We start from the raw sequence: 16,001 nt of genomic DNA on the forward strand, positions 1-16,001 counted from the left end.
AGCCAGCAGCATTCCCAGGGAAGAGGAATTCCAGACCTGATGATCTTTATATACACTGAGCCTTTTTTTTTTTTTTTTTTTTTTTTAAGCGAATGGCTACATTTTGTTTTCAGCTATCAGTTTCTGTTTGAACCTGACACTGATCAACAAGTTTCGCAAGCGGTTTCATGGTCACAATTCACCAAGATAGCGGAAAAACTTATAGCAGTTTGTAAAATTCGGAATTTTTTTTAAGGATGCAATTATTACTATAATATAGTGACATTTTCAAAATATTAGCAATACAGTACAGTATAATACACTTGAAAAGGAGCATTAAAAACAGCATGCAACATTTTTGTACATTTTTAATAGACTGTATTTAAAAAAGTGAAATATCAAATTAATAATATAGAAATACTGTGTGGAAAACGCTTTTTGACAAACTTTAATATGCATTTAAATGTTTTTTTTAATTACATTAAAATATTTGTACAAAATGTTTTAATTATAATTATTAAAGTTCATAATTAAGTTTTCATTTCAAAATTCATGTATTGTGTATTGATTAATATTTTCCAAATCCAGTATTTTTAATAGAATTTAAAAACATTTTAAAACTTTTAGATACAAAATATGAAGATTTCATGGTTTCTATTTTTTTATGAAGCCGACAAACTCCAAAACATACCTAAAAATAAACTGTAATAATTATAGTAATATAAAATAATTTTCAATTTCTCATAATTATTGTATATTAATACTTTATATTATTCTTTTAAATACCTGTAAAAGTTTTTTAAAATTAAAAATTGTTTTTTTTGTTCATGAAAAATGTATACAATTTTGAAATCGTTTTTTTGAGTTTACATTTTAACAATATTTACTTACAATAGATTAGAACCAGCTCAGTTGTACACCACTGAACATTACAACCAACCACGAGAGAATATATTATTCAATTCATACTGACTGTCAATCAAGTTTTTTTTGTTGCAAAAACTCATTTTGGGGATAAATTTAGCATGAATGGGTGAACCTAAAGTTACTGGCTGTGAGTGTACATTGACTTTGAAACTAATTTTTTGGGGGGCAGAAATGCGTCACTTCCTGTTTATGCCACACGTGTGACTGCTTTCATTTGACATTAGCCCGTCTCGACAACCCTCGTTGGACGCACGCTTGTCGTTCAACCTTTTGTCGCCTTGGAACGACGACCTCTCAGCTCACTTTCGCACATCCGACGCGTGGGCCTCTTCCGAAGCGACTGGCTTTAAAGCTGACTTGTCATCATTTATTCACGGCGTGATGCGCGGCGGTGACTCACAGGTTGCGAGGCCGCCGGCTTTGTCGCTTCCTCAGTGGAAAAAGGTGGCACTTTTGCACTGGTGTGGATATAATCATGTTTTCTTTTTTTTTTTATTACTTCAAATCAGCATAGCAAAAAAGAAGAGCGTAAAACACAATCGCGTGATGACGGTGAAGAGGAACATGGGTGGTTTGAGCACCAAGATGGAGGTGGTTAAACACTTGGCAGGGTCCGAAAAGGTCAGTCAAACAAGGGCAGTAAAGAACTGCCCTCCCCTGAAACAAAAATACTTCTCGTTTTTGTGTGTGTGTTAAGGCAGCTGAAACTACAAACATGGAAGATCTGTGTGAGACAATGAGCCAAAAAAAAAAAAAAAAAAAAAAAGATCCATATCACAGTGTGTGAATATCCAAAGTCCAAAAGGTCAGGGGGAAAAAAAAAAAAAGCGAGACATTCTTAGAAAATGTTGCTGATAAAAGGCAAAACGTTCCTGTCCTCAAAAGACTCTCCCAACCTTTGGATATGTAGCCGGAATACTCGAGGCGAGATTCCCAAATGCCGCCGAAGCAGAGAATTTGCAAATAAGAGCAAAGCAAAGTAAAAAGACAAATACATTTGGGATTATATTGAGTAGGGTTGAGTTGGAAACTTTCCATGCAAAATCATTTGAATTCTTAATTAATTTAGAATTAATTTTCTGTCCTATATTTGATCTACCTTCTAATATGCCTCCTGTGTTGTGTTGAGGCTGGCTCTTAATAGGGAACTTCAATATTGTTGGGGAAATATAGTGTAACCCCGACCAAAACAACCAGATTTACTATAACTGCAGTTGCGCCCCAATTGACCAGTTTATCAACTAGTTCTCTCTTGGCCGATTTATTCTTGCGTTGTGTCTCAGCTCGAAATTTGAGGTACCAGCTATGTGACATGGATGGCCGCATATGACCGAACAAAATGTTAATATCTATGCTCGAATGTGACCCCCTCAATTCCCGTAAATTGACATTAACTCCCATGGAAAGTTTCCAATCGGGAACGCAGTGAACCCCCACCATTCGCGTTGGGTCGAGGCCGAGTCCTGCCGCGTGAAGTCAAAATGTGTGAATAGTAATTGACGCCCACCCAAAAACTTTTGCAATTGCCTAGAGCTGCCACAGGATGGTAGCAAAGCACTTTTTTTTTCCTATTAGACAAGGCTACGCCCCGACTAAAAGAAGCTCCTCCCCTTAGTTGAACATAGTTGCTTGGCAACAAGATGCCATCAGATGTCACCAAAACAAAACGTATTAGACATGGCTTTGGCCTGAGCACAAAAACAATGAATAGGTGATGAGGCTAGCCCCCTCCAAAAAAAAATAAAAAATCTGCAAATATGCAAGGGTTCATTACATTTCCAAAATTCCCCAGCCTAACTTTCCGTGGAAATTTACTGGAAATTTCCCACCCTAATCGTGAGCGATCCAAAAAAAAGGGAGTTAAAACGAGCATATAATTGCGAGAGAGGCAGTGTCATCGCCGAGCAGGGTTAGGATTTATAATTTGAGGTAAGCCAGGTGAGGCCCTCGTAGAGTCCGTCCCCGGCTGTGGCGCACGAGGGCTGCACGTACCAGTTGCGGTCGCGGATCCGCGTCAGGCCCAGCTTCTCCTGGATCTCGTGGGGCTTCATGGCGTCGGGCAGGTCCTGCTTGTTGGCGAAGATCAGGATGATGGCGTCACGCATCTCCCGGTCGTTGATGATGCGGTGGAGCTCCTGGCGGGCCTCGTCGATGCGGTCCCGGTCAGCGCAGTCCACCACGAAGATCAGGCCCTGCGTGCCCGTGTAGTAGTGTCGCCAAAGCGGACGGATCTTGTCCTGGCCGCCCACGTCCCAAACGTTGAACTTGACGTTCTTGTAGGTGACCGTCTCCACGTTGAAGCCCACCGTGGGGATGGTGGTGACCGACTGTCCCAGCTTCAGCTTGTACAGGATGGTGGTCTTGCCCGCCGCGTCAAGTCCGAGCATCAGTATTCTCATCTCCTTGTTGCCGAAGATCTTTGACAGCATTTTCCCCATCGTGTTTAACGTGCATAAATACTTTTAGAACGGTAATAAAAAAAGCTTCTAGAACGCCACAGTGAGGGTGACCTGAGAGAGTGTGTGTGTGTGTGCGTGTGTGTGTGTGTGTGTGTGAAGCCCTTGAGGGAGTCGGGTGGGGATGCTTGAGTCTAACCTGTGCCCTTAACAATCAACATTTCCACGAAAGCAGGCCCAGTCCAAAGCCCGGGTTTCTCACACTTGCCCGGTGGTCTGTTGACGAAATTCACCGCTGCTGCTGCTGCTGGTAATTTCCCAACTAACGGCTTCAGAAACCCCCTCTTCCTGCTACAGCGGGACATGAAGAGGAACAAGGGCCGAAAATGCCACTAATTCATCCGACTTTCTTCTCTCGCTTCCTCCCTGCGCGTGTGACACAAGAGCAGGGAGGGGTGTCAGGACGGAAGACGACAACTTTGAAGCGGAAAATTAAAACAAAACAAAAAAACTACAAAAGAGGCCCCGTTTTCGACGCATCGAAGTGGGGTGAAAACGACTCACCTATGCGGCAAACGTCCTCCCCGCGGTCCCCAGGCCGTTTCTCCCCCCGCTTCTCTGGCTTCTTCTCCTCGCCCCTGTCGCTCGCTCGCTCCCTCCCTCGGCCCCGATGTGTTGTGTTACCGGAAAAGGTGCGGACCCACATCGGGCGCCACTTCCTCTACACGAGCTCACACACTGTGCTACCCTCACGTGCTCGTCAAAAGCTCGGATACATGATACATTCAGCAAAAAAGGCTTGCAAAAGGGCGTGCCACTTTGTTATAAACAACCCTTGTGTAATTTGCGATGATATAGTACCACTTTTTAAACATGTAACTATATTTATTGTGCACTTACTGTGGGCTTGCATTTTCTATGGCTCTTGTTTTTAGCGGAATTCCTACAACCAAAGTTTCTTTCAAAGCGTTTGTCTTTGCCCCAATTTTCAATACTTCACTTGCAAAATTATCATTATTCACGTGTATACACTACACACCTCGATTTATTTTTCTATCCTGGTGTTTCAAAATCAGCAGGACCAACGATAGCACTGAAATGTCCCGATTTAGAATGTTGCAAAACGCACCAAGCGCCATTGCGCATGCGCGCCTCAGCCATCCCGATTGGCTCCCCAGCCGCCATTTGAGCATTGAATTTGTGTTTCACAGCGTCCTAAAATGTCACGTTTACGACACTAACTTCACACACTTCGTCACATGTGGAGTCATTAAAGTTGATCTTACGACTGGAAACATTCCCTCTCGGAATGAGTCTCGCTGCCTCTATATTTAGTTTTTTATGTGAACTTACACCTTTTCATTCAAAGCGATTGCGTACGTTAGTGACGTCGTGGTTTTGTGTGGGCGCCGGGCGGGAAGTGTTTCGTCACGTTATTAAAAAAAAAAAAAAAAAACGAAAAAAAAACCCTATCTAGGTCAGAAGCACCGACCTGCATTTCTGATTTAAATTCTAATATGTGATCCACGGCATTTTTTAACTTGTTCCCAACAGTCTATTCTCGCATTGCTTCCAGTACTGCATCAGTGTTTCCCAACCTTTATCGATCCAAACCGCGTTGTCGGAGTCCCACATAGTTTCTAGGCAAGACACGCCCCACTACAACATGATTGGCTCCTGCGTCGCGGGACGATGACAATCCCAAACATTCTAAACATTAACAGTATTCGTAGCAGTAGTAACAGTATTAATTAACAACAGTCACATTAACAGTTAGGGTACGTGGAATACATATTAAATTGTCTTTTCGGGTCTACAAAACAGTAGGGCGAGTTCTACAGGAATACAACAGCCAATCAGAGTGCAGCAGTGCGTGTCCTGGAACCAGTAATATTGGAGCAAGGCGTGTCCTCCCTTCAAACCATACGGGAATCCTAATAACGCATCCAAGTCACTCATTTTACATATGAAAAAAATCTCACAGGACACCACCAAACAAAAATACTGAAAGAAAAAGAAAAAAAGATGATTCTCACCTCAATTTGAAATCCGGGCCCGTTAAACTAGACTAGCTGTTATGATGTATGAATGGCAACAGGTTACTTGCACCTTCTGTCATCGAATAGAAGAACATTTCAATGTTCTCCCTTTCATGGGACATTGCTGACATAGATGAACAAAATTATATTTGTAAACACATACGCACATCCTGATGAAAAACACACTGGAGTGGACCTCATATTTTACAATACAGCAACAGCAAAGTATGATTTTAATGAAGAAAACAAAGAGAATTCAGTGAACAAATATTGCATTGCACGAATGGGGGGAAAAAATAACCCTTATTGCATTACTATTGGCTTTATAGTGTGTTTGAGTAATATCTGTAACTCCGAGTGTGGGCCGGTTGTGACGTCAGCAAAGATGAAAGAGTTAAAGGAACATTTAAACTTGAACGGAGTCTGTTTGTGGAGTGCCTTGTCATCACTGACCACATGCGAGGGCATTGTGATATTATTCTATTATTTAAAAAATGTTGCCTTCTGGCCTTTATTTGGGCTCCATTGCTACACGTGTGGTTGATGCTTATGACACCGAGGCCAGTTAAACGTTCCTGGGCTGGGACATGCTTGACCTCAAGTGGGTTTTAATTCATTTGAGCTTGAAAAGGCATCTCCGCTATATCGGGCAACGCCACAAGGGGGCGCAAATCCCCCAGACAAACGTTGACTGTGGACATTGCATTTTTAGTATTCATTTGAAGCACGTGGCCAGAAAAATGTGTGTGGCTGCACATAATGCACATGCCAGAAAAATTTAATTCACGGAAATAAATAATACAAAAACAAAAATGCTGAAAGTGATGCTGCTGCTGTGATGAATTTCCTCTTTTAGATTCAGTTACAGGGTTGGATACTATGCAACTTGTCAACTGTATTCCATTCAGTATAGACAACTACAGTACAACTATAAGAGACAATTATGATGAAGTGCTACACTTTAGGACAACAATACATTGCATTTCATTTATTCACAAACGTAAAGTCTGAATATCCATTTAAACATATAGCCGTTTGAAAAAGCAGCAATTACATATTACACGAATAAAATTGTAGTCGATTTACAATAATTGATGGAAATAAATTACAGTACTTAATATTAATATAATCGTCAGTCGATTTATTTTTGCTTGTCAAAAAAAAAAAAATGCAATCTGAAAAAAAAAAAAAGTATTTTTTGGAGCCATTCTTTTCAATTAAAAAAAGTGGTTTATCCCCCAAAATTATTCACTGTTTCGGTTTATCCGAAAAACTAAGAAGTATTTTTTCATATATAATGTTGTGGTCAGTTGGTATATACTATGTTTCAAGAAAAGAAAACATAACGGTGATCCCCCAGCTGTTCAAAGGGGATATAGACTGAACGCTGATCCATAAACTTAAAAAAAGTGATTTAACTAAACCGTAAATATAGCACAAACTCTAAACCCAGAAAAATGTAATCTCATTTCAAATTCTTCCAACATTACCCTTGAAAATAAATGCCTTACGGACGTTTCAATTTCTGCCACAGGGTGACGCCAAATCCCTACTTTTATTTGAGACGAAGCGCACATCTGGACAGCCATCAACCCTTACCGTATCCCATAATACAGCTAAACTTTTAAAAACAAAAACAAAACGGTGCACTGTGGGAGATAGATCATCAGGAGTGCCGCAGGATAGGTAGGTGCACAGATATTGATGGAGGCAGGTGCGCAAGCGAAAAAAAGGGCACCAATCAAATGTATTCCTATTATATAAGAAAAAGAACTGTGTTATATATTTAACTGTATCGTAACTGTGTATTTATTACTGTTAACACAATCAATTGAGTCAATTAAAAGGGCAGGCGCTTGAACATCACTTGGAGTCTATGTGCGCGCGTGCCTAATGCACATTGTGCCGTTGGTTCTGGTGTGCGCACCTTGGCCACCTGGGGGCAGTATAAGACAGGCATCCGTATACACTGTACGTGGAGCCGCTCTCAGCATGGCAGTAGTAACGTTAGTTGTTCTTTGCAGAGGATAAACAATATATGCATGCGAGTATTGTTGAATTGTTTGTCTCCTGAATGTGTGTGTGTGTAGTTGGGCCCGTGCTATGGCGTTTCCCATCTGTTAGCGTTACGATAGCAGAGGAGATGTGTTTTAAATACACAAAGCGTAATTCTCTTTGTTTTATGATTAGTCTGAGATTAAATTTCAATTGGGAATGGAGACAGCACTCGCGTCTCCTTTGCGCTCGCAAGTCAAAGCAAAAATTGGCTGAACGATGGCTCATATCTCCAAAAAACTCGTATCTCCTGTTCGGTGGCGCAGGAAATATTGTGTCGCGTCCATGAATGAAAACACAAAAAAAGCACACTTTTTTTTCTCCCCCTAACCCTCGAAACTTTATTGAATGAAATATAGACACGTTTGCGTATCCGTACTATTTACAGCCTGGAAAATACAAAAGACAGTTTCAAATCATGCTTATGTGAATATTACGGAGAATGAAGTATATTAGTTGTTATCAGAAGAAGCTTTGTCAGTACATACAAGCGTATACACATCATCTGTACAAATGTTAGCAGGCTCACAGTGAAGTCAAAGCTGAGTGAGAGGGCTAAAACAAGTGTGGGCTGGGATATTTATGTACACAAAAAGCAAGTATTGATTAATGTTTGTCTCATTTGGTCACAAAGCTTGCTGGTGTCAGCCATTGATTCATCTTAAGCACATTTATTGAAGAGGAACAAAATGTATGAATCAACTTTCAGACTCTAGGATTGGTGTTCAAAAGTAGCTTGAATTCATTAATTAATCCACTACCTATAAGCTCCAAGTTTAATTTTTTTTTTTTTTATCTACCACATGATGAAGTGAGGCTGCTATAATAGTATTTTATTGTGTTATGACGAGATAATGAGCGACAAGATTTTTTTCACAGTAAATTAGGCATCTTATTTTTTTTTTTTTTTTTTTTAAATATACATATACATGAAAGGTGAGGGGATATGCTCCAATTTTTGTCTTACTAACAGTAGGAATCACAGTTTGTACCATGGCTGTAAATATTTAAATGACAACAATATCCACCCACCCACCCCAGCCCGCCGTATGCAACAAATAGCTTTGGGAAGGTCTTGTTGCTTCTTGCATTTTTAAAAAATAATCTTTAAACCAAATAAAAAATAGGGCTCAACATGAAAAAAAATAAAAGGTGACTGGCGGAATACTCGCAATATAAATACAATATACAATCTGTTTACCTTCTGATATTCTCTCACACCTATACACCATGAGACACACACACACACACACACACACGCACACGCACACGGGTAAACACTCATCCACTTGCTTGCATCGTCGTGGAGACAGAGTAGGGGGGCGCACTGCTTGATGCAGGGAGGTGGCAGGTGGGGGGTGTATGGGTGGTGGACAGGAAGCTCGGTGACTTAGTCTCTGTCAGGGCAGGAAGGGGCGGAGCCCAGTCCCGGGCGTGTCAGCGGGTAGTCGTAACCGAGCGTCCTCTGTTTCTTCCTTGTCGTCACTCTCGTCCTGGTCTCCCAGGCAACGCTTCTGCATCCTCATCTAGTGGGGGAGCGAGCAGTGATGTCAGTGACGTGCAAAAAAAAAAAAAAATGATATTCACAGTATAAAGGCAAGACCGAATTACAGTTGTTGTTAGGTTATTTTAACAAAGACGTGCCCTCTCCTGCCCCGATTTCCACCTCATAACTTCATGAAGTTATATCCGATAAACAACATCAAATAACTTCCGTCCAAAGCCCTTTGTGTTGAATGCGACTGTCGCAGTGAAAACCAGCGACTAATTGATACCCCCAAAAGATGAACGCTGCACTGGAATTGCCTGTGATGTCACAGGATGTCAGCAAAACATTACTTTTGCTGAAATGAAACTTCTCAATTCATTTCACATGCCACAAGATGGAGCCCAAAAAATGTTTTTGTTGCTTTGACCTGAGCAAGAAAACAAAACAAAACAGCAAATCGGTGAGTTTTTCAGCAAATAAAAAAACAGATTTGCCTCGCCCCGTCCCTGATTTCCACTTACGCTCTTTATGCAGCTACATTCACTACGCCACCTCTCCTTAAATAAACTACAGCACATTTAATAACACGAGACATTGAAGACAATAAAACAACAACAACAACATGCGCCCAGTGTTCAGCATATCAAAGCAATAATTCTCCAAACCAGAAAGGATGCGCACTTTAATGGAAGAAAATGCAGACTCCAAGAGACTGAGATAGAGGGAGGAAGGTTGATGGAAAAGAAAGGGAGGGGTCATAATCAGTCTTTCAGCACAAGTTCATCTCCCCCCCCCCCCCCCCCCCCTCACACACCACTTCCCTTTAAGACCCCGGCCGACAAAAAGGGGTCAACAACAGCATTCCTACTTTGACATCAAAGGTTCCCTGGTAACTCGGTGCCTGAACAAAAGCTGCTTCATCTGGCAGGAGCGCCCCCCCCCCCAAAAAAAAAACTCATCTAATAAAAGTAGAACCCATTGATGTTTATAAAAAAAAAAAAACACACATGAGAAACTCGTTTGATCAGCTAACAAAGGACTTTTTTTATTTCATCTCACCTGCTCACGATGCCGGTGTGATTTCTGTGGACGCGGGCTGGATTTCCTTCACCGCTTCCTCGATCACCTCCATCACCTGCGCCATCACCTCGGCGCACTTTGACGGCGTCCCGTCCCCTGCCGGGAGACTTTCTGACTGATCGCTCGCGGGCCGGTCTCCTTTGCCGTCCGCGGGGCTGTTGCTGCTGAACTCTTCAACCGTCTCCTCTTGGACCAACTCCTCCTCGACCTCCTGCGCGGTGTTCAGAACCACCCGGGCGGCCACGTGGCTCTCCTTCGCCTCGGTTCGCGGCTCCTCTTCTTCCAGCTCCGCCTTCACCGCCTCCAGTTTGTTGTTCATCTGACTCTCACCAAGGATCTCAACAACTTCTTCCTCTATGACAAATTCTTCACTTACGTTTACCTCCACGGCTTTCTTCAAGCCTTCCTCGGATTTCCCGTTTTCCGCCACAGACGCATCGAGGCTCACTGCCACCTCGATCGGCACTGTTCCGCATTCCGTGGTGACAAAAAGTGGCTTCTCTGGTGGTTTTTCACTGGTGATAGGGATAGGGGTGTCAGTGATGACAGCGATCTCCATTTCATTTTCCATGGTCATCACTGCCTGGACCGCTGTTATTGGAGCGGAGGTTTCGTTTTTTTTTGGCTGTTCTGAAACTTTATCCATAGCGTCCTGAATGACAGACTGGGCGATGACCACGCTCTGGGCCTCAATTTGACCCGATTCCTCATTATCAGCACTGGTATCCGCGGTGTCCTCTGGCTCAGACATGTTGGAGGTTGCCACTTGGTCCACACAGGGCGGGCTGACGAGGACAACGGATTCTGCGATGACGCAAACCTCCTCACTTGGTTTCACGACTTCACAGGCAAGGTCTTGTTCCTTGTTTGTTTTCACACTTGGCTCAGTGACTTCGCTGTTCTGTAAAAACATGGGGGTTTCAACTGTTGGTGTAATGGAATCGATCGAAGCGTCGTTGATCACACCGGTGGTGGTCTCGACAAGTTGTGGCTCCAGCAAAGTGTTGACGATCCCAACGCACGGGAGGTCGGGTTCACAGCTCGCCGCAGCGGTTTGAACTTCGAGCACTTCACTCTGTGAGCTTTCGGCACAATCTATCTCAGTGTTTCGCTCTTGTTGGACTTGGACGCTCAACAATGCATCTTCTGTAACAGTGGCCTCCTCCAGTTTCATGGAATCCTCTTTTACCAAGACCTCTGTGCTGAGGGCATCAGTGACCACAGAAACAAACTCTGTGATCTTCGTTGCAGGTTTCTCCAGAACGATTTTAGCAATCTCCTCACTTCCCAGGCCGGTGCAAGTGGCCACTGCCTCATCATGGGCGTGTGGCTGCAGGAAGCGGTTAGTCTGAGAATCAGCATGTTCCAAAGGTGGTTCAGATTCTTCTGAAACAATTGCTGCAAAAACCTGGTGCATCTTCACAGATCACAGTTGTCATTGGTGGAACTTCACTGAGTTCAGCCTTAATTGCTGCCATGACCACTTGTGCATTTTCACACTTGGGTTCCTTGGGATCACTGGTGGTGGTTTCTGAGGGAGGAGTTTGAGCAACTTCAGCCATGGATAACCTCCGTTCTGCAGATTTTGGGGGCAGACCAACGTGCTCCTCAGTGTCATCCTCCGCATTGTCAGTGTCAACAGACTTGGGCGTAGCGACATTCTCTGCTTCTTCAGTGATGTCGCTCAGCTGATCATGCTGGTCATCGCCTTGCTCCACCATGGCTGCGATCCACGAAGGGGCTCTCTCGTCAGAGGACACTTGAGCTGTGTTCGCAGGTACCTCTGCCGGTTCCTCCTGGACAACCTCGTGTTGTGCGTCATACTCCGAGAGAGGAACCACAGCTGGGGTGTCAGAGTCCTCCTCGCTTTCATTGGAGGATTGTTTTTCAGGCTTTTTCTTTCTGAGACCAGGGAAGAACTTTCTCAAAGAGAATGACGACTCATCCTTTGGTGCTTCGCTTTCTGGCTGGACCTGTTCTGCAATTTCCTCTGCCTTCTCCTCATCTTTGGCCTTACTCTTTGGCATAACCATGCGTTTCAGAGTGTCCCAGGCAGACTCCCTCTCAGGTGAGCTGCTCAGAGGTTCTGGGGAGGAAGCACCTTCCCCTTCACCTTCGCCACTTTGAGTGTTCACCGCAGACGCTTCAGTTTTCTCCTCCTCTTCTGCAGCTGGTGCACGACTTTCCTCTTCAATCTTGGTTTCCTCGTCATCAGAATCAGAAGTCTTCCGAGTCCTCTTTTTGGGTCCTCCCATACACATCAGAGCTTCCCAGGAGACAGAAGTGTCCATTTTCTTTTTGGGCTCCTCTGTGCTGCTGACCAGCTTCTCTTCAGCGTTATCAGTCTTACTTTCGTCCTCAGAGGGTTTGTCCTCTTTAGTTTCCTCCTCTACACCCCTATCCGCTAATGGAGCACTCTCAGAAGACGACAAGGTTGCTGACTTTGCTGCTTTCTCACTTGTGACCTCATCATCGCTCTCAGAAGATCGTTTCACACGCTTCTTGGGCGTCACTAGTTTCTTGAAGGAAGACCAGGTGACGATTCCTTCTTTTTTCTTCTCTCCATCGGAGACAGCTTCACCTTCGGCTTCTTTTGTGGAGTCAGCCTGGAGCACCTCTGCTTCAACAGCATGTTCTCCAGATTTTTCTGGGGATGAAGGTCCACTGTCTGATTTTGCCGCTTCCGTGGACTCAGTGGAGGACTGAAGTTCTGCTGCTTGCTCCCCAGACTCTGTCAGTTTGGCCTCAGTATCTTTCTTGCTCTTCTTGTTCTTAGTAGAGCGTTTCTTCAATCCAGCACCAGTGAAAAGCTTTTTCAGGGGGCTTCCTTGGGGCTTCACCTTCTCTTGTGAACCCACAAGTTCAGAATCCGAGGTTACCTCTGCTGGAGCCTTCTCTTCTTCTGCTTTTTCCTCTTCTGGCTTTGTCTCATCAGAAGTGGCAGTAGGGCTACCAGTGGTGACCTCAGACTCCAAGCTTGGCTCAGGTTTAGCCTCTTCAGGTGATGCTGGGGCCTCCTCTTCGGCTTTTTCTTTCTCTAGAGTTGTCGGTGCTTCCTCCTTGGTTTCTTGCTCCGCCTCTGGGTTATCTTCCCCCTCCTCCGTTTTAGCAGCTTCGTCCTCACCGGCTACCTCCTTGTCGTCCTCCTCTTTTGTCCTCTTAATGCTGGATTTCTTTCGCAGATTAGAGAAGAGGCCTGTACTAAATAGCTTCCTGAAGGGGGACAACGCAGCCTCCTGGGGTGGTGAACTGGCCTCGCCCTCTTTCTCAGCTCCTTCCTCTTTGACTGCTTCATCGGAGGTTTTGGCAGCATCAACAGAACCATCGGGGGTTTCAGCATTGTTGGCATCTTTAGTGACTTCAGCCTCAGTGTTGGGTGCCTCTGTTTTGCCCTCTTTCTCTTCAGTGGCGCTGTTCTCTTCCGCAGTTGCGGCCTCGTCCTTTACAGGTTCATCGATTCCGTTGACCACCTCTCCATCCTTATCTCTCACCGTCAGCAGCTTCACAGGTTCTTTCTCCTCACTCTTGTCCTTCTTCAGGGTGAACTTAAAGCCCACAAAGCGGAAGATCTTCTTGAAGCCCACTTCCCCTGTCTCGTTGGGCTTCTCCTCCGCTGCCTTCTCCTCAGCGGGAGTGATTTCATTGCCGTCGGGAGACTCCTTCTCCACTTTCTCACCATTCACCTGAGGAGCCTGCTCATCCGCGATGGTGTCCATGGTCTCTGAGGTGTCCTCCTTCTGAGCCACGGACACACCATCTGGCTGGCCAACTGAAAGGATGAGGAAATGACAAAAAAACAGGACACAAAATCAACATCAGGTTTCAGACAAACTATTCATTTATATAGTAAAATGCGGCGTCCATTTTCTACTGTTTTTGCTTTACCACTCCCAGTCCTCACAACAGTCACCCGATACACTGGGACTCACAAATGTCTAATTTGTAGATATCACATTTCCCGATTACACACATTCACACCCCCTTTCAAGAAACACTGTGGGAACTACGATATTGTTTTTCTTATTCTATCTTTAACAAGCAAAGCAGCCATTACTGTATTTCAACTGAAATTGCGATTCTAAAGAAACCAAACGTGGGAAAGCAAGGTAGTTCCAACCTACTGGCTTGTTCCACACAAAAAAAAAATTGGAAACATGGCCACAATCCAAACTATAGCCTCTGTGCATTCTTTGGATATTTTAGTTTTGATGTGAAACAATACATTTAGATGTTTCGAGGAAATAATAATTTGATATTTTTAGCGAGGACACGCCTAAATACCATGTATGCATTTGTCCCAACAAGGAATACGTGCTATGTTATTCCAGGTTGTTCTAAACAGTTTCTCATTTAGCTCAGCTAAACTGCATTTTACATTTCTAACAGCAAACAATGTGAGGCTTACACCCGCCCTCTTTAAGTCCCCTTGACCCACATTCCAACACAGCGGAATAGATGGGGACCTGCCTCCTTCAAGGCACAATACAATAGCCCTCGAACCCTTGCTGTGGCCTCTGAAAACGAGGAGAAGGGGGGGGCTGTGGTCACAAACTTTTCTGAGGAAATCAATCAAGAGCCAGCATATTGACAGAATAAAGTCGCGCCCGGGCGGCGTTGTGCCATCGACAGGGACACGGGGTCCCTCACGGGTGGCCGTCGCTTCGAATCGTGTTCATCAGCAAACACACAAATTCAACCGCCGGCTCCCTTTAAGTGAAGTTGTAAAAGTCTGGGTCAGACTTGCCAGATGAAGCCATGTGTATCTACACAGATCATAAAAGCAGCAACCATGTGGATTTAACACACTGCTGGCATCTCTGCTGGCTTTTTGATCTCAGTTTTTTTTTAGTTTTATTTTACAGGCACACACAACACCGCTGGACTGATTTGATTTGGGCTGAGGGCGGGGGCGTCGGTGTGTGCTTTAAATAACGACTGTACCACAAAGAACGTTTCTGGGGTGAGGCTGCAGGGGGTCGAGGAGGTGGATGGACGGGTTCTTTTTCTTTTGGAGGAGGCAGGTGGGGGTGGAGTGGGGTGTGGTTGGGGTAGCCTGGAGGTAAAAAAAAACAACAACTTCCAACTTATTTCAGCAGGGTTGGCATCCAATGAAAAGCATTAGCACATTTTGGGGTCAGATTCGAATATTGAGATGTACGAACGGGGAAACTAGTCATAGTGGCGCACACGTCGCAAATAAAGCGGTCGTAACTCTGGCCCACTTCTGATGAGCTATCAGAGGGAAGCTGCCACTTGTTTACCAACTTCTCCCAAATGCATGCAAATCCCTATTAGGATGATTCGTCTGGAGCAGCAGCAGCTATGCAAACAAAAGAAGTCAGTTAAGTAGAGAAAAAAAAAAGAGGCCAACTCAGCTCTCACATCCCTGTCCCCCCCCCAAAACTGACAAACCCGCCCCCCCCCCCCCCCTGCCTCACACACTCTTTATCTAAGGTGTGGTCGGAGTGTCTTCGAGGCGCCACTTTGGGAGGAGGTGGGTGGGGGTCCTCATCTCATCCACTATAATAAATCAGAAACTGCATTTGTGCCACCCAAGTAGAGCATATATCACTCACAGTTGAGACAGACCTCTGCAAGAATCAGCACTGGGATGAATTTCACGCGACCCTCTCTTACACCAGACCCCCCGCGACCCTCTGCTCTTTGTGGCTTAAGCCAAACAACCCCACTGGGAACTATGATCCCACTCTAATCTAATGAAATGCTTCACAGGACAAGAAGACGGACGTTGACCCGGCCTGTGACTTGAGCTAAAAAAGCTTGGGAAAGAAAACCTCTGCGCATCACTATTTGATATAAAGCAAATGTTGCTCTTTTTTGAGATCATCCAGGCAGCCGTTACTTATGTGGAGAGTCTTTTCCCAAGTTCCACCCCAAGAAAAAACTTGGGAGCGCAGCCCACTGGGTCACTAGGAGGATGTGCACGCTGGGATGGATGTTGTATGAGGAGAACCACCGATGCACAGGAAATGAACAAAAATGGAAGCTATGCGGCAATGTTATTTGAGTTTTCGT

The 16,001-nt window shown here is 44.4% G+C and overlaps 2 protein-coding genes across 2 annotated transcripts in view; both read right to left on the reverse strand.

Annotated features, from left to right (window-relative positions):
* Positions 1-532: 532 nt before the first annotated feature.
* On the reverse strand, positions 533-3,999 carry arf6a (ADP-ribosylation factor 6a). The gene is made up of 2 exons (XM_061704704.1): positions 3,867-3,999; positions 533-3,728 (listed from the first exon to the last, which is right to left on the reverse strand). The coding sequence occupies exon 2, from the start codon at positions 3,342-3,344 to the stop codon at positions 2,817-2,819; it is 528 nt and encodes a 175-aa protein (XP_061560688.1). The 5' UTR covers positions 3,345-3,728; positions 3,867-3,999; the 3' UTR covers positions 533-2,816.
* Positions 4,000-7,708: 3,709 nt separating this feature from the next.
* LOC133417106 (A-kinase anchor protein 12-like) overlaps positions 7,709-16,001 on the reverse strand; it is a 35,019-nt gene continuing 26,726 nt past the window's right edge. Inside the window, 3 exon segments of the mRNA XM_061704607.1 lie at positions 7,709-8,922; positions 9,945-11,367; positions 11,369-13,734. Of these exon segments, the coding sequence (XP_061560591.1) occupies positions 9,949-11,367; positions 11,369-13,734 (3,785 nt within the window). The 3' untranslated portion in view covers positions 7,709-8,922; positions 9,945-9,948.

This window comes from Phycodurus eques, chromosome 18 (genome assembly GCF_024500275.1).
Source record: "Phycodurus eques isolate BA_2022a chromosome 18, UOR_Pequ_1.1, whole genome shotgun sequence".
NCBI lineage: Eukaryota > Metazoa > Chordata > Actinopteri > Syngnathiformes > Syngnathidae > Phycodurus > Phycodurus eques.

Bases quoted from the DNA above. Each gene is read 5' to 3' on its own strand.
- arf6a (XM_061704704.1), bottom strand. From the start codon at position 3,344: ATGGGGAAAATGCTGTCAAAGATCTTCGGCAACAAGGAGATGAGAATA.